Here is an 18,419-nt window from a genome sequence, read left to right on the forward strand (position 1 = left end):
TGTGCAAGGATATTGCACAGAGCAGCCCAGAACTTTTTCTGTGGCCCCCCCGCTGGCGCTTTCTGCTCCGCCACTACCTCTGGGGGTACACATGCAGGCACAATCCTGAGCCAGACTGTGTGCATCCATAGACATACACAGCATGCATGGCTCGGCCCCACCCCCTGCTCCCTCCTCACTGGATTGGACTGACAACAGCAGGAGCCAATGACTCCCACTGCTCTCAGCCAAACTTGTGAGAGCCGGGAGAGAGAGGGCAGAAGACCCGCAGTCAGGTACAGTGTTGGATCAATTTAGGTAAGTATTTAGGGAAGGAGCAGGGAGGAACAGCAACTGGAAGGCTTATTTTTTACCTTAATACATAGAATGCATTAACCTCCCTGGCGGTATTCCAGAGTGTGGCTCAGGGTTAAATTTCAGTACCATTAGCGGTAATCCTGAGTCACACTCAGGATTGCATTGCAGGATCCTGGTGCAGTGTTACTTACCTTGTCCCCAGGATCCTGCGATGTCCCCCCGCTGTGTCCACGGGCTGTGTCCTCTGCCCGATGCTCTGTGTGCCGGGCTCCGTTCCCTGCAAATGCCGCGACGCATGGTGGCGGATCCCGGTGGAAAACTCAAAAAGGACAAAATTCATAACACATACAGTACACTGTAATCTTACAGATTACAATACTGTATTAAATCATTTCACATCCCTTTTGTCCCTAATGCTTTGTCCAGTGCCCTGCATACACTTTTATACTATATATACTGTTCTTTCTGCCTGGAAATTTGAGATTGTCCATGGCAACCAAAAAGTGTCCCTTTACGTCAAAAGCGGTTTGAGACCAGCTAGAAAACAGCGATAGTAAATTAGAACACTTGCAGAATTGAGCGATAGTGAATCGTGGGGAAATTCATTTTATTATTATTATATTATTATTTTTTATAATTATTTATAGTTATTTATTATATTATAAATTATGATTTCCTGTTTCAAACTTTATCATACCCAGGATGTCTACTTGAATCTTGTTTGGACAGATTTAAGTGTGTTATTACTAAGAATTACAGGCCTAAAATATAAAACGTCAAATTTCTATGCAAAACAATGTACCGCTTTGAGACGCAAAAATCTGACATAATCTTGCCACCAGGGTGGCTACAGTAAAAAAACCTTTTGGCTTAAGATCCACTTAAACATAAAAACCCTTTTCTGACCTCCTTTTATGTTCTTGGAGATGCTGTAAGCTGTACTGTGCCTTGGTGTTAGTTACAGTCATGTTAGCATATACGGGGACTGCCTTTGGAAATTATGATAGGTATGTGATAAAAAGTGGAGCAACGCTGAGGTGTGGCTCACAGCAGCCAATCAAAATTCATCTTTCCTTCTGTGGGAAAATGAAACAAGGAATATAATAGGATGATATAGGTTCCAGCTCAGGTTTCTTTACAGTAATAGTGCACATTACCCATGGCAGACAGAAAAATATAAATTGGCTAGAAGGACGTGGCATAGTCATGTAAAATTTTGTGAAATTATGAATATAATAAATCCAAATTAGTTGAACATTTAGAGAATGTCCAGAAAATGTATCACTGGTAAAAATTGTAAAAAAAAATTCCTTTAAGACACATAAAATTGCTGGAACCATATAGTTTTGCTCTTTACTGTTATACTGATAATATATTCATTTTATTTTTTTCTTTAGCAAATCCTTTCGGCCAGAGAAGACTCCCAACCATTTATTTGAGATCGATGAGGATATTGACAAAGATGAGGTAGGAAGCTGAGACATATATAAAGTGCTCTTATCCTTAATGGTCACAGTAGTGGGAGATTGTTATTTCAGGATAGATCTGCTTTATGGGCATCTCAAATGTTCACTGTACTTGGTTATGGAGTACCTTGTGTTACATTATTATTAATAATAAAATAAAACATTTCTGTATTTCCTCTTGTTATTGTTCTGCAGGATTCTGCATCAGCATGCTCTCATAAAGGAGGAGTTATTAAACAAGGCTGGCTTTATAAAGCAAATATTGGGACTACAATCCCTGTCACTATGAAGGTAAGCTTTCTGATATCTTATGTTCTTCATATTCTAAGCCTGAGCAAGTGCTGGTAATCAACAGAAGAGTTGATAGCAAGTGCTATTAATCTCAAAATTGTATAACCAGCCTGACAAAGAAGACCTTTGCCTTTAAGTATAGCGAAAGGCAAAACTTTTTTTTTTTCTTTTTAGTTTTAAATAGAGTGGAGACGGATTAGAAGCCTTGTCAATTTTTATTGCTGCCTGTGTCACCATTAGGGAGATTTACCCTCTCTATTTGTCCTGTTTACAATTATCATTGAAAATAAAGAAAATCCCAAATTTTGGGTTGTCCCCAGAAAAGTATTAGAAGGGAAATCTTCCAGTGGGGACACTAGTTCAGGTGACCTGGGGGGCCCCAGGAGATTCCCTTAATTAGCAGGGATTGCCTCTCACTTCCTGTATTGGCTATGGGGCAGGAAGTAAAGGTAACTCTCCCCAATGGGACAAAGATGGCAAAAATAATCCTCACAGAGGTTATGACCCTGCATTGCTCTATCCAAAATGAAAAACAAAGATTTGCCTATAGTTCTGATTTAAAGATTGATATGGTCTTCAGTATAATAAGCCATTAAAGTTATTAACCTAAGTTACTATTGTTTTGACTTGTAAAGGTGCTAACCACGCATCATAAATTAAATCTGTGTTTTGCCTATAATTCTATTATCGGTATTATTATAATACAGCAGTTATATTACCGCAACAGTTTCTACAGCAATTTACAATATGTAGACCCAGGTGCAGCGCTGACATAAGTGGAGCTACTGCATGTTTGGTGGAACTTTATCTTTACTGCTCCAACAGCAAATTTGGGCCCCAACATGCTGGCCAGCGGGGAAAGGGGTTTAATACAGACTGTTGGACTGTTATTGTGGCACAACCCCCTTTAGGGAAAATTGCCCCAAGTATAGGATTTAGGGGCTACTCTCTGGTCCTACTTGTTTCTCATTACCAATATATTTTCTTTGCCATTGGTTTGCCCAGCTGTAGTGCAATTACTGCTGTTTCTACTCCTTTGGCTATTAGCTATCCTGTTTAGGCCTTAATTTTCTACAAAATTTGAATGTTATGTTGCATGTAACCCTGCAAAAAACTCAGTTAGGAGATAACAGAAGAGCAGATGTAAAGGGAAGAGGATTGGTGCTTTTTCTATAATAAATTTAATGTGCGTGAATAGCTAGTAAATTATAGGAAGTATCCCCATGGGTCCTCGGATAATTGTACTGTCTGCACTCCCACAGTAGCTCTGCTTCTGTGATATGCAAAAGTCAGAGGAGCGAGGCCTAATGGGAAGCTATATAACAACACACTTACCATGTGTACAGGGCTGCTGCCTTATGTGCATTTGAATGATAAAGATCATACATACAAGATTCCTCCCTTTCACGAACAAGCTTATTAGTTGATTATTATGACAATAATATCAATTATAACAATTAATAGCAGAACACTTTGCCAGAAAGTTGTCAGGTTTTATGCAGAGCTTTTTATGTTCTTTAGGATCTATCAATAAAAAAGGAAGAGGTATATATATTTGTTTTGTTGGAAAGCCCTAAAAGTATATGTATTTTATGTTTTAGATTGGAAGGGCTAAAACCCCTGTTCATTTTTCTTAGTCTATGTCCTAGTTGGAAGATTTCCCTATACTTCTGGTTCTGGAGATTCAACAAGAAGTGTTAGACAGTAGGGATAATCTCTGGATTCAGTCCAAACCCATGTTCAAACTGAATTTTGCTTGTTCAGAGGTTCAGTGAAGGCTGAACTAAATAGGTTTTCAACTGAGCTGAACCTCCAGCTGCACCTAAAAGTAAAACATTTTGCATTTTGTGGTATTACTACCAGTTCCCGCCAGCATCATAACAACCCGTGACTTTTCCTCATTCGGCTCATTCAGCTGCTAGATGGGTATTCAGCAGGATCCCAGATGGGATATAGGTTCAATAAATAATAATAAACTTCAATAAAGTTCGCCAACCCACCCTAAACCGAACCCAAGTACATTTGGCTCATTGCTATTAGACACTTGACACTGGAACAGGTGTCCTTATTGGAAGTTAACTCTCACATGTTCTAGAGACACATTTTGACTTTCCCTTTACTTTCTGCCTGACAAGGGCAAATAGAGAGAGTAATGCTCCCCACCAGGGACAAGAATAAAAGTCTGAGAGTGGGTCTGTCCCTTTCCTACTCCACCCACTAAAATAAAAAAAAAATCACTAATTTTACACTTTTCTCTTCAGCCGCCCCTCCTCCTGGCCGATCCAATTGAAGAATTACTCCTTCAGGGTGACATTGATAAACACCTTTCCACTCTATATGGGGCGCTCCTCAATACTGACTCCTCTAAGCTGGAGTGAGTGTGGGAAATGTGGAGAGATGACATTCCCTCCTTGAATAGAGAGATTTCTTCGAAAAGACAAATTGAGTCAAGTCAAGTTTCTACATAGGGTGTACTACACCTCTGTGAGACACCCTAAGATGTATCCAACCCGCGACCCACAAAGTCCTCGGTGTCGGGTTCATCTAGGGTCCTATTTGCACATGTTTTGGGCTTGTCCGAATATTGTAAAATTCTGGTCAGAAGTATTTGAAGTGATTAATTCTAGGTTGCAGTTGACACTTTCGGCTTCCCAGGAGTTTGCACTTCTAGCATAGGTGTGCGCAGCCTCTTGCATTAGGGTGTGCACCCCAAAGCTCTAATACATATGCATGTGTATATGTAGTGATGGGATCAGTAGGGCAGTGGACAGTGTCATTAGTTTTATTTTATTTTTAAATAAATTATTTTATTTTGTAACATTTTTTTTGTGTATGAAATATCAGTGGTCTAAACAGGGGGGAATATGCACCACACAAGGCGATTAGGGTGTGCCCAGGCACACCTGGCACACCCTGTGCGCACGCCTATGACTTCTAGGGATGTATGAGGATGAGCAGCGGCCTTATCACACTACATTACTAATCTCATACCTCTTATACTATGCAAAAAAAAAGAAATCCTCCTTAAGTGATCCTCTTCCACTCCCCCTGCTTTGTCCTCCTGGGAAGCAATGATGGATGCTGCTCCGCCTATGTATAAAGTTGAAATGCTGTTGACTATCCCCATCTTTCTCCTTGATGTTAGACAGATGGACAGATAGTTCACCAGCTATTATTCTGTGTCCCATGCATAAGTGCCGCAACTAATTTTTTTCGTTGCATTGTTGTTTCTGTCAGTATATGAGGTATATACATCATGGCAATGCATGGTTGGTTCTTGTTGCCTTGTATTCAACTGTTACTTGGGTATGGCATTGTACTCTGTTTATGAGACTAATAATGCTGTATTGTCTTGTTGGTTCATTAAAGCACTCCTGATTTGTAAAAATAAAATGTACATTTTTCAACACCTCCCTGTAGACTATATGTATTGAAGGTGCTATAGAAGGTTTAAAGTCCAGCTTCAGCCAAAGCGTTTTATTACATTTTGGATAGAGCGGAGAAAGCTAAGGCCTCTTTCACGCTGCCCCAGTGTAGTTTCCCCACAATGCAGCGTACCCGTGGTTTTCGTGTGGGATACCCGTGCTTTCCTATAGACTTCTATTAGATCAGGCGTTTTTGTTATGTTTTCTAAAAGCACAGGAAAGATGCAGAATGCAAGACTTTTGTTGCACTTTCAGAAAATGCACCAAAAACACCCACTCTAAAAGAAGTCTATGGGGTAGCGCAGTAAACTCCACTAAAACTTTGTGTGCACTGCACTGCACCCATGCTGCGAGGAAAGCACACCAGAACAATGTGAAAGCACCTTAAAGGCCCCTATCGGCTTTTTATTGCCATCTGTGTCTCTCTAGTAAGGTGATTTCATATTAGTTCCTATCAGTACAGGAAATAATGGGAAATGTCTCCAACAGGGACACAAATATACTGAGCCTCAGTGATTGAAAGAACTTAAAGCACTTAAAGTAGTAAACCACTGAAGAAAAAAAAACCCTGCAAGACAATGGCATATTGTGCTAGTATGCATTACATACTAGCACATTTTGAAATACTTAGCTTAGAACGAAGCTCCCGCAGCCCGACCCGGTCAGCGCTGTGGGGGCTGACATGTTGCCTCGCCGTTTGTTCTGGGGTCTCTGGCTTTGGCACTGTCAGTGGGCGGAGCTGCGATGACGCGGTGCGTGCGGGAGTCCTCCGTTCCGGCACAATACACTGGACCTTCACTGCGCATGCGCCGCTGAGGTCAGTGGCTGCATGCAGGGTGAATATCTCCTAAACCGCGTAGGTTTAGGAGATATATTTATTTTACCTACAGGTAAGCCTTATTATAGGCTTACCTGTAAGTAAAAATGTCCAAGCGGAGTATGCAACCGCTTTAAATCCAGAGAATTAAAGTGGTGGGCCAAGAAGAGTGAAGCTGGGGAGGAAAGACTGGATGATGATGGATGTCCCACATACAGGAAATGAGGCAGGCTCTATCTGACTTGCTGCAGCTTCTAACGCACACTGTGAGATGCTCACAATGTTCAGTGAAATCAGCCTAAGCATTTTAAGCACAGGAGAGGAGCCTGTACAGCTGTGCAACAGTGAATGCGATGTTGGAGTTCAACTTTAAGTTTCAACTGCACTTTGTAAGAGACAGAGAGACTTGTGGAAAGCAATCAGCTATTCCCTAACTCACTCACTTGTTGCAATCCAGTGTTCAGGTGCATAGATTACCCAAAGTCCAACTCCAGTTTTTTTCCAACCCCATTGGGGGGATTTCCTATCACTCTGTATTCTCTCTGACACCCACCATCTGGACAGGAAGTGAGGTTATTCTACCAAACAGAAAGACCTCACCTCATCAGGTTTGGCTGATATTTTTTTCATTCTTGTAGAATATTTGTATATGGGATGATTTCACATTTACAATAGAAAAGAAATAGTGGAGAATTTCATCCAATGAAAGTTGATATATATTAGAAGCAGCTCACTTTAGCCCTGTTTGTTGCTGTCGTAGACCGTGGCCCTGCCATACCGATAGGTTGTGGAAGAGCAAGTTACAGGCTAAACTTTCTGTTACTATAAAGCATTAATATAACAGTAGCCAAACATTTCCACAAAATAATCATCAAATTTTTATGTAGACCGAGTAACAGTGACAGGGGTTGGGACAAACTGTAAGATGCCAGGGGTGATTACAGCAGTCATCTTTTTTAACATGGTTTAAATCCTTTTTACAAAGAAATTGTTAGAGCTGCTAAAGCATTCCTGTGGACAGCTTGGTATGAGGGCTGGTTCCGACCACAAAAACGCACTCCGGATCCTTTCCCGATGCATTTCTGCATACGCGTTTTTAACGTATTTTTGATGCGTTCTGGTGCATTTTTGGTGCGTTTTTGATGCATTTCCGGATGAATTTCAGCTGCTTTTTTCACTATATAAAAGCACCTGGTCCAGTGCATTTTTGATGCATTTCAGTGCAATTTTGAGCATTTTACTGCGTTTCAGTACAGTCCAGCGCAGGAAAAATGCAGCATGTTCTACTTTTTCTTTCTGAAACTGAAAAGCTCTGGAACTGACTGCACTGGTGTGAACTATGCCATTGGAAACCATTTAACCTACTTTCCATGTGTTTTTGATACATAACAAAAACACACTGGACTGCATGTGGTGTGAACTGGCCCTGAATGTTTTTAATGGTGGAAAAAAATTCAAAAGAAAAGTCATGAAAAAAACAAAAAAAACCCCAAAAAAAAAACATTACCAACAATTTACTAAATTGTATATTTACAGTTATCATAATGCAGCCTAGTGACTGCAGCACTGATTGAACACACATTTTCCAGCATTCCCGTTTGAGAGGTGTTGATCACTAGGTCAACTCCTCCCGAGCAGGAATTGCCATAGATGAATCGAAATTTGTCTGGTCCCTGCTGAAGCAGTCAAATTTCCATTTATCAATGGCCAGCTTTAGTCTAATTCCCAATGTTCAGTTTTTCAAATGAAAATGAATGCAGCCACCCCATGTAAGGGCTTGTAAGCTGAAATATATTATATTCGTGTTTTTGGGTTCAGATATACTTTATTCATTAGGCTGTGAAACCGATCTTCAAGTATTTACTGTAGCTTTATAAATCAGCATATAGTATGGGTCCAGAGACATTTCTGATGAATGTGAGTGCATTAGGAAGATTGGTTTTTGCCAAGAATCTTAAGTGTATGCTTAATTTATGATAATCCTTTATTGCTATTTCCCATGTCTTTTAGAAGCTGTGTTGGTAGCCATCCACTATATGCTACATTATATTTATTACCAGTGCAAATAAGCCAGCTTCACTAAAGAATATGTATTCATACAGCATAAACCGCATTGTGGGCATGGTATGTGTGAGAAGTTGGTGCAGAGAATTTCCAGTGTTCCAGGGGAATCCCAGAGACAGACATTAGATATCACTCAGGCTGTCAGTAAAAGTCACATTGGCATCGAGTCATTGTTAGAAGAAGTGGCAGGTCCCATAGCTGCTGTGAAACTCAGTCTGTTAGCTGGATGTACAAAAACAACATTTGAAAGTGAATGTAGTAGGCAATACATCTCAGAACTGGAATTTTTTTTTGGCTTTGCTTACTATAGGGTATCATTTTACATTCTTACCTCCTTGTTCACTAATTGTGCAACGTGGTAACATATTAGTGCTACTCTTGGTGGAGACATGTTGTTTTTGTTAACATCATTTTTAACCTGATTTTTGTTAGCTTTTTATTGTACTTGCTGTTTACCAGTATTTTGCGTATAGCATTTCTATAAAGGGAAAAGCATCCAGATTGGATAACAGTCACTTTCTTACTTAAAGCTGAAATTTAGCCAAAAAGAAAATTCTGTACAGTTATAGTCACATCACCTACCTGTAATGAAGAATATCTCATTAAGTACAGGCAGCTGGATCCTGGAGAAATTTTTGCTACAAGAATGTCAGGTCCTGTTCCTATTGCTGAACCTCCGGCACTGCAATGGTTAACAGCTTCAGGTCTTCAGGCTGGGTTCACACTGGTCCGACAAACGCTCCGACATTGGGAGCTCATGTAGCATGACGTGTGAAATTCAATGTTTTCCTATGGGAGCCGTCCTAACTGGTCCGACACAAGTCATTCCGACTTTGGAAATGCTCCCTGTACTACTTTGGTCCGACTTTGATCCTACTTCAGCCCATTGACTATCATTGAAGTAGGATCAAAGTCGGATCGCCGTCTCGCATGATCCGACTTTGGCATACGACTTGTGCTCAGATGATCTTGAGGGGGAACTCCGCGCCAAATTTTATATAAAAAACCGGCATGGGTTCCCCCTCCAAGAGCATACCAGGCCCTTGGGTCTGGTATGGATTTTAAGGGGAACCCCCTACGCCGAAAAAACGGCGTGGGGGTCGCCCCAAATCCATACCAGACCCTTATCCGAGCACGCAGCCCGGCCAGGCAGGAATGGGGGTGGGGACGAGCGAGCGCCCCCCCCTCCTGAACCGTACCAGGCCGCATGCCCCCAACATGCCCCCCCCCGCCCCAAAGCACCTTGTCCCCATGTTGATGAGGACAAGGGCCTCTTCCCGACAACCCTGGCCGTTGGGTGTCGGGGTCTGCGGGCGGGGGACTTATCGGAATCCGGGAGCCCCCTTTAATAAGGGGGCCCCCAGATCCCAGCCCCCCACCCTATGTGAATGAGTATGGGGTACATCGTACCCCTACCCATTCACCTAGGAAAAAAAGTGTCAATAAAAAAAATACATGACAGGTTTTTAAAGTAATTTATTAGGCAGCTCCGGGGGTCTTCTTCTGACTTCGGGGGTCTCTTCCTTCTTCTCTCTGGTCTCTTCCTTCTTCTCCGCGCTCTCCGGTTTTTCTCCCACTCTCCGGTATCTTCTGCCTGGCTCCTCCGCTATCTTCTGCTCTTTTGCCGCCTCTTTTGCTAGCGGTGGCCCGGTCTTCTGCGCTGTCTTCTTCCCTCTTCTTTTCTTCCGATGTTGACACGACGCTCTCTCCCACTATGATGCCATATGCGCGGTCCACAATGACTTATATAGGGATGGGGCGTGGTCACTGGGTGATGTCACCCGGTGACCCCGCCCCTTATGTCACAGTCCCGGGGCATGACGGCCAGGGTTGTCGGGAAGAGGCCCTTGTCCTCATCAACATGGGGACAAGGTGCTTTGGGGTGGGGGGGCCGCAGGGCGCCCCCCTACCCCAAAGCACCTACCCCCCATGTTGAGGGCATGCGGCCTGGTACAGTTCAGGAGGTGGGGGGGGGGGGCGCTCGCTCGTCCCTACCCCCATTCCTGACCGGCCAGGCTGCGTGCTCGGATAAGGGTCTGGTATGCATTTGGGGGATCCCCACGCCTTTTTTTGGCGTAGGGGGTTCCCCTTAAAATCCATACCAGACCCAAGGGCCTGGTATGCCCCTGGAGGGGGAACCAATGCCGTTTTTTTATTTAAAATTTGGCGTGGAGTTCCCCCTCAAGATTCATACCAAAAACAGTGCCTGGCATTGGCGGGGATCCCCGTTCATTGAAAGTCGGACGTATGTCGGCTTTAAGTCATGGGGCAAAGTCGGATCCAAAGTAGGACGGCTGTCGTGTCGCACCACTGTGAACCCGGCCTCAGGCAGAACAGTAGTACAGATGCTCCGAATAGAGACACCTCCCCCCACCCCCCCTTCTTCCTCCTCCTCCATTGAAAAAACCTTTTTTCATTGATTACACTACTTGTAACACAATCTGTGAATGGAGGAGAGTCTGATCAGCCACAGGATTATCTCCTCCATTCACAGAATCTGTTGCAAGCAGTGTAATCAGTGAAATAACTTTTCTCATTGGTGGAGGAGGAAGGAGGGGTGTGTCCTCCTATGACCATCGGTACTGCTGTTCTGCCTGAAGATCAAAACTTTTACCATCGGCGTACAAAACAATGGGTTAATTTGGCGCACTCTGGATTGGATAAGGCTATGCAATATAAACAGGGGTGGAGGTGGGATCACTGGAAAGGGCAATAGATCAAGTCCATGACAAAGAGTCCATGTAAGGATATTGAATATGTTGTCTTAGGAAGGCCGCCAGCTGTTACAGCTAGAAGAAACTCTGGAACATAAAATAAAACAAAAAGCAGCGCCTTCTAAGTGTAGCAATTAGACATTAAATGGATTAAAAAAGTTATGGAAGCACTCACAAACGAGCGGTTATTTTCAGCATTGTGTATAGGGATCGTCCGCGCTGTCCCGGAATCATGCCTGGTGTCGTTTGCTGTTAATAGCTGATGTGGCTGTCCGTGATCCGGCCGTACTGATGGTACCCAGCGCTCCCGGAAAGCTGGGACGTAGATCAGCGATGCACAGTACACAGAGGCACTCCAACGTGACATCATTTCCAGGTACAGAGTCAGCGGGAGAGGTGCGTGTTCGGAGCATGCGTGCTCCTTCCTCAGGCTCTGAACACTGGAAATAACTGCTCCTTTGTGAGTGCTTCCATAACTTTTTTAATCCATTAACTGTCTAATTGCTACACTTAGAAGGCGCTGCTTTTTGTTTTATTTTATTTTACCATTGGAGTGCCAGAAGTTCAGAGGAAGGAGGATGACAGGTATCCCTGCAGTAAAAGCTACTTTCACACTGGGGGGGGGGGGGGGGGGGGGTGTTAGAGGTAAAGTGCCGCTAATTTTAGCAGCGCTTTACCGCTGTTATAGCAGCACTTTTCGGCCACTAGCGGGGAGCTGTTAACCCTAGCTAGCAGACAAATAAAGGGGTAAAAAGCTTCCGCAAAACACCACTGCCGAATCGCTTTGCAGGGGCTTCGGCAGCAGTGCCCATTGATTTCAATGGCAGGGGCGATGGAGGAGTGATGTATACACTGCTCCCCCACCGCCCCAAAGTTGCTGCTTGCAGGACTTTTTATAATGTCCTACAAATGCACCGCCCCAGTGTGAAAGCACTTGGGCTCTCACACTGGGGCTGCAGGGGAAGCGTTTTTCAGGGGCTTTACAGGTGCTATTTTTTAGCCCAAAAAGATTTTATCAGATGTATATATACACCTAAGGCAGTTTTGTTACCCATTCATTAAAGCCATCCAGCTAGTCATTTTAAACTTTCAAAATAAACATCCTGTCTAAGAACACATAATACTACAAGAAACCTGCTATTGTCTTGGTTAGGCTCTTCTGTGCACCCCTCTGATCGATGTTTCACCTGCACCTGCCACCCTGCTGTCCAGTGATGTCTCTCTTTTGTGCCACGGAGACACTCATATTGCACAGGAGAATGATTGGTAAGCAGACTTAGCTCAATGGGTCAGGCTTGTGAAACCAGGATCCGGAGGGTTCATACTGGAGGTTTGTCCAGCTAAACAGTAATGGAAGACACCTTGTTGTGCCTGATCGTAGACAGTACTTTTAAAATGTAAATAAATGCTAAGGCTTTATGTTTTCTCTGAAAGCAGTTTTTAACCTACACCTGGCTGGTACTGACATTTTCTGACTTCACTGGGCTGATACAAGTCTTATAGTAACATTGTTAATGTATGCCATGCCCTGGAACCAGTACTAGCCGTGAGAACCAGTTGATAGTAGTATCTAAGCCAATGGCTGAGACCGGTAAGAATTGAGTGTTGAGATGAATAGAGGTTGCCAGAGATAGACTGTGTTTTCACAATTATATTACCATCTTATGGAAAACAGGTAAGTTCAAATAATTCTCGGTTGTACAATCTTGACTAACGTCAATTTGACATACCTCCCAACTTTTTGAGATGGGAATGAGGGACATCTATCAGCAAAATAATGCAGGCATAGGACACACCCCTTGCCACACCCCCTAAAAGGAGAATTGTACAAAAAAACAAGATTGGTTAAACCCACAACTGTTTTTTTTACCACTACTATTCCTTTATATTGGTATTTGAAACTTACAAATGCAGCAATTTAGAATTAGATGAAAGATTAAGCACTGGGAAACACTTTTTGATAGATAAAAAGTGCATTTTATGTACAACTATATAGATCAGACCAAAATGAAGGACAAATGAGGAGGACAGAGGGACAGAGGGACATTGCTCCAAATCAGGGACAGTCCCTCGAAATCAGGGATAGTTGGGAGCTATGAATTTGGTAATGTTCTTCTTTCCGTGCGACTCCTTTTTGTTTATATCCTTACTGATCTGGAAAATGGACAAGGTACTTAGAAAAATAACCTGGTAGCAATTACACTGAGCATTGAAGTTTAAGCGTCAGAGCACCAGAAACCAAAATGATAGTGGATAAGCTGTGCAGCACTGTACCACAAGATGTATTGAGAGCACACACGTTTTACTATGGAAAAAAAAAAAAAAAAAAAACAAGGTTATACATAATGAAACATCACACTAGCTTGATGGTTAGCACGAATGTCTTGCAATACTTGAATCTTGGCCAGGTCACTATCATGCATTGAGTCTGCATGTGCTCCTTATGTTCACGTGGGTTTCCCATGAGTACTCCAGTTTCCTCCCACACCCCAGACATGCTATCTTGTCTAAACTGGCCTTAGCATGTGTGTACGAATTGGCAATGCACATGTGTTATCACATGATCCCAAGCCTGAGCAATTGGGGAGGGTTGAAGAAAGAATTGGCGACCTGACCCATAAAAAATTTGCCAAGAGAATTATGTTGGAAAGGCTTTCAAGTGTATTAGAAAAAGTGCCCAGAGAGCTGGCCCATAGAATCGCTGGAAGTCAGATACACCTGTATAAATGTATACATACCTAAAATGGTTGTAAACCTCAGACATGAAACATGAACAAAGCATATCCTTCTGTAGTGTGTACTTGTCTCAATTAACAGCACTAAGTGTAATTTCTGTCTACTGCCTTGTTCCTCCGCTATCGGCATGAATCACTTCTGACAAGTTTTTCTAAAACCAAGAAAAAAAAATGGTGACAGGGGGAGGGATCTCCAGCTGATTGGCAGCCTCAGCCCTGTTCCTCTGAGCTGTGTGGAGGGGGTGTGTTTCTCTTCCCTCCAATCAGCTCCCAGAGCTCTCCTTACTAAGCTCTGCAGGGTGTATTTTCATCTCTCTGCCCCTTTTTTTCTGACAGCTCAGACAAACTTTATAAATTCTGGACTTTGAACAGATGTAGAGAGGAAAAGACTGCAGATAAATAGATAACTTATGTAGGAGGATTTGTTTCATTTCATTAGGTGGATGCAGTATCGGTCAGATGCTGCATCTGTCACCCGGCGCCTCTAAGACTGAGAACCGAGTGATCTAACACCGCCGATCGCACGGTTCTCAGAGCTCCCTGAACACAGAGCTGGTGACTGTCACCAGCTCTCTGCTCTGCCCTTCCAGCACTTACTGGAGCACTGGGCTGCGGAGGGGGTGGGAGCAGATGACTCAGGCTGAGCCAGTTGCTGGTCTAGGCATGTGGGCGGATCCCGACTCCATTGTCGTGATGTTGCCCAAGCCTGGACCGGCTCTGTGACTTCAGCCGACTTCAACACGCTGTCTGCTGAAAACAGGTCGCAGTAGTGCAGAACGAACTTGTGTGCAGTCATGTGCCTGTAGTTTGCTTCTTCTTTCATATGACCCATATAATTAATCCCACACTGACCCGCAACCTAACTGTATAACCCCCATCTCCACCTCAAAAAAAAAAAACAAAAAACTTTCCTTTAGTTGCCACCCTTAAAATGGATTAAACACTTCACTGATTATATTTTTATTCCCCAATGTTGTAAAATAGTTGTCAATGGCTATGCCATATTCTACTCCTTTAGATGTTTCAGGTGGTCTTATTCACTTAAAAAAACAGCATTGTTACTGATGATTCCTGGATGAATATCTTAGATGCCGACACCCATACTAGCATGGATCACTGGAGTGGATACTTCGGTGCTTTGAACTGCGCTCCAAGCCAGTAGAATGGGCAGCTTTGTTACTGTGATTTTGTTAGACGTCAACAGATAAATCGTCGTCTCCATTTTTAACTGCTCATGTATGCCTACAGCCCTGTATGGCCATCAAAGGAAGGTTGGAGGTGTCTTTTAAAGCCTGGGCTGTGATTAACAGACTGACTTGACCTTCTGTATGTTGTGCAGGGGGAAAGATGGCGGCATCCATTGGAGGATAGACTGGAGCCGATAATTTGTTCCCTAATTATCTATAATCACTGACAAAGAAAATGGTTGCTATAATTTAATTCTCATCGTTAAACTCTAAAGATTTCCTGTCACCTCCCTTCCAGCAATGCGGCATCAACAAACTTCCTCACTGGTGCTGACATTTTCACCTGGTCTTCTTTCAGGTTAGGGATCCTTGGCCATCTAGATTAGAGATGATGTAACTCTTGCGCACCCACAGAAGTTAATTTATTCCAGCATGTGGCAGATCCCAGAATTGTACGCTGAGCTGCGCATGCATAGTACAGTATATACATTGTCAAGAAGTCAGAAAACAGAATTATTTACCGCAGAATAGACTTCAGATGAGAGTATGTCACTTCTGCAATAAAAAGCCTGCCTGTGCACATATTTTTAATTTTTAGGTAAACTTCTGCTTTAGTGAAACATTAACTGAAGCTAGCCAATTTCCGATGATTTTACCCCCTAGGACAACAAAACCCCTGAAACTTTTATTGCCGCTAAACCTATCCTGTGCTGAATTTGTACAGCCCTTGAACATGAACCTCAGTATCTGAATGCTATAGCAAAATTATTTATTCTGACGCTCTACAGCTTCCTGTCACTTGCCTGCTCTCACTGCACTATGGTTGAGCATAATCACACTTGTCAAGACCTCCCCCCCCCCCCCCCCCCGTGCAAACTGCCGAACACTCAGCATAACTGAAAGTAATAGAGCCTTAAAGACTCACAGTGCAGACTCTACCATTCTCAGACTGATACCTGCCATGCCATGGAGTTGATTTACTAAAACTGGAGAGTGCAAAATTTAGTGCAGCTGTATATGGTAGCCAATCAGCTTCTACCTTCAGCTTTTCAATTAAGCTTTAACAAAAAGATCTGGACCTATGCTGAGCTGCACAAGATTTTTCACTCTCCAGTTTTAGTAAATAAACCCCTATAAAGACAAATTTTAGTTCACTATACTAGCAATATTTTAAACAACAAAACTGGGCAAATGGGTATTTTTATATTTCCATGGAGTTCCACTTTCATTTTTATAGTCAGCTTAAGTAAGAAGTGGCGAATTCCTTTTAAAGAACTCCTACTAAACACAAAATCCAATAATAAATATGCAAAAATTGACATGATTTGTTAATCCATTGTTAAAATAAAAATAATGCTTGTAGCAAGAAAAAACGCTTGTTTCAAACCATGCTCATCTTTTGTATGCTGAGCACAGCTATTACACACAATGCAGTTCCACCCAGCAGCACTCAGGCTGGGTTCACACTATTGCGAATTGGATGTGGATCTCTATGGAGCCGGTTCACCCATCTCTGCAGCGGCTCTGGTGCGAATTGCACAGGAGTCCTGTGCGTCTTTTGGTCCATTTCAGGTCCGAATTTAGCTAAAAATTCGGGCTGAAATCGGGCCTGAAACAGTGAATGGAGATGCACCGGACCTTTGCTGTGAGCCGCTGCGATCTCTAGTGTGAACCAGCCTCACTCCTCCATCCATACATGAAGGGCTGTTTCACACAGGTGCTGAAAACAAGCTTTTGGGTCACATTTTTACCTTTTCCCGACCACCTATCAATGCCACTCAAACTGTTAAAATAGGGAGAGGATGGAGGTGTACACACTGCAGCATTAGCGTTGCCTCCTGTTGCCATGAGGCATAAATAAGGCTGTCTGCAGTCTTTGGCAGACATTGACTCTTTGTAACTGCCTCCTTTTACTTCTATTGAAATGCATCATCACAACCGCACCCGAAATCCACTGTAAACGCACCTATGGTGTGGTTGCAAAGCACCAGGAGTGTTCATTTGCCATTTTACCTACATAACAAAAAAAAAAAAAAAAAAACCAACACATATCCCACAGGGCATTTGAGGAGCAGTATTGCCTGACGCCTCTGCAATATGTCTAAAATGTTCATTAATGCTTTAGGTATATTAATGCGCATTGAAGGCTGTTTTAGAATTAAGTATAAAAGGTTTGTTCACACTAGCGGTTGAGGAGCGGTAAAACCCCATGGCTGAGTCACATTTTTACCACCCCCCAGCCACTCCCCCTTTTTATTGCAGAGGGTACATACATTCCACAGCCATGGCAGGAATTACACCCTTCTTCAATTTTGCCACCGAACATGACCCATTCAAGTGATTCTGGCCACCCTGCAATTGCCCGCATCCGCACGCAATGCAGATAATTAGGGCGTACTAGCACAGGATTCAAGAAGTTAAAGCAGGCAGTGAGGAGGCAATACAACTCAGATTGCTCTTCAGAGACCAAAGCAAGAATTAAAAAGCCCTGAAAGAGCCCACAATCTGCTTTCTGCAACCTTTCCAGGAAGTCCTCAGTCACATGGCTGAGAAGAATGAATAACAAATGCGTTATACCCAGAGAATGGAGCCAGGTTATGTCAGTTGTGAGTTGCTGTGCACTTTTCATCTGCTCCTCATCTGTAGCTGGTATTCCCTCTCTTAAGACTTCTGGTGTATAGTGTTAATGCAATAAAAATCAATCTTATTTCCATTACTCATCTTGTTTCCACTTTTCCTAAACTGACTTTTTAAAAAGCTTTGTAGTAGCTCTCTGATATTTCATTTGTTTATCAGAGTGCTACTATAAAGCTTTTTAAAAAGTCAGTTTAGGAAAAGTGGAAACAAAGCCGTTTATTACAATGGGTGCTGGTTACAAAGTCATTTCAGTAAGAATTGGGATGAGTAATATCATTTACAGGAAGCAGAGCCGACTGTAGTTCATGAAGTCTTGGTAGTGTGCCTTCAGTGACGTCACTTTATTATTGCCACATTCAAATACAACTAGACAGAGACTCACTCTCGAGATCAACATAAATTAGCTTTAAATTCACATTTAATAAGGCAACGTTCATGACTTCATTTACAGCAGAACTCCAGATATTATTATTTTATTTATTATAGATATTTATATAGCATTGGCATTTTTTGCAGACGCGGATTACACGTCCTTCTGGGGGCAGCTAGATGTAGCAGACATCCAGTAGAATGTTCTGTCTTTAATTGCTAAACAAGGGGTCATGGAAATAAAAAGGAAAGGGGAAGAGAAGGAAAGAAAAAAAAAAAAAAAGGAGAGGGGCTAATGAGGGGAAATAATGGGGGAGATAGGGGGGTTAGAGGGAAAAGAGCATTAGTTCACTTTGAAGTATCCATAGAAATAAGGTCAACGTACAGGTAAGTTGCCCATCATCTTGAGGGCTCATT

At 42.7% G+C, this 18,419-nt stretch overlaps 1 protein-coding gene across 2 annotated transcripts in view; it reads left to right on the forward strand.

The window, feature by feature from the left end:
* Window positions 1–18,419, forward strand: part of DOCK11 (dedicator of cytokinesis 11) — a 525,243-nt gene that overhangs the window by 56,920 nt on the left and 449,904 nt on the right. For both annotated transcript variants that reach the window (XM_073599152.1, XM_073599153.1), the window contains exons 5-6: window positions 1,695–1,764; window positions 1,959–2,054. In XM_073599152.1, coding sequence (XP_073455253.1) covers window positions 1,695–1,764; window positions 1,959–2,054 — 166 coding nt within the window. The remainder of the gene's footprint in view (window positions 1–1,694; window positions 1,765–1,958; window positions 2,055–18,419) is intronic.

The sequence above is a fragment of the Aquarana catesbeiana genome, linkage group LG09 (assembly GCF_042186555.1).
Source record: "Aquarana catesbeiana isolate 2022-GZ linkage group LG09, ASM4218655v1, whole genome shotgun sequence".
Lineage (NCBI taxonomy): Eukaryota > Metazoa > Chordata > Amphibia > Anura > Ranidae > Aquarana > Aquarana catesbeiana.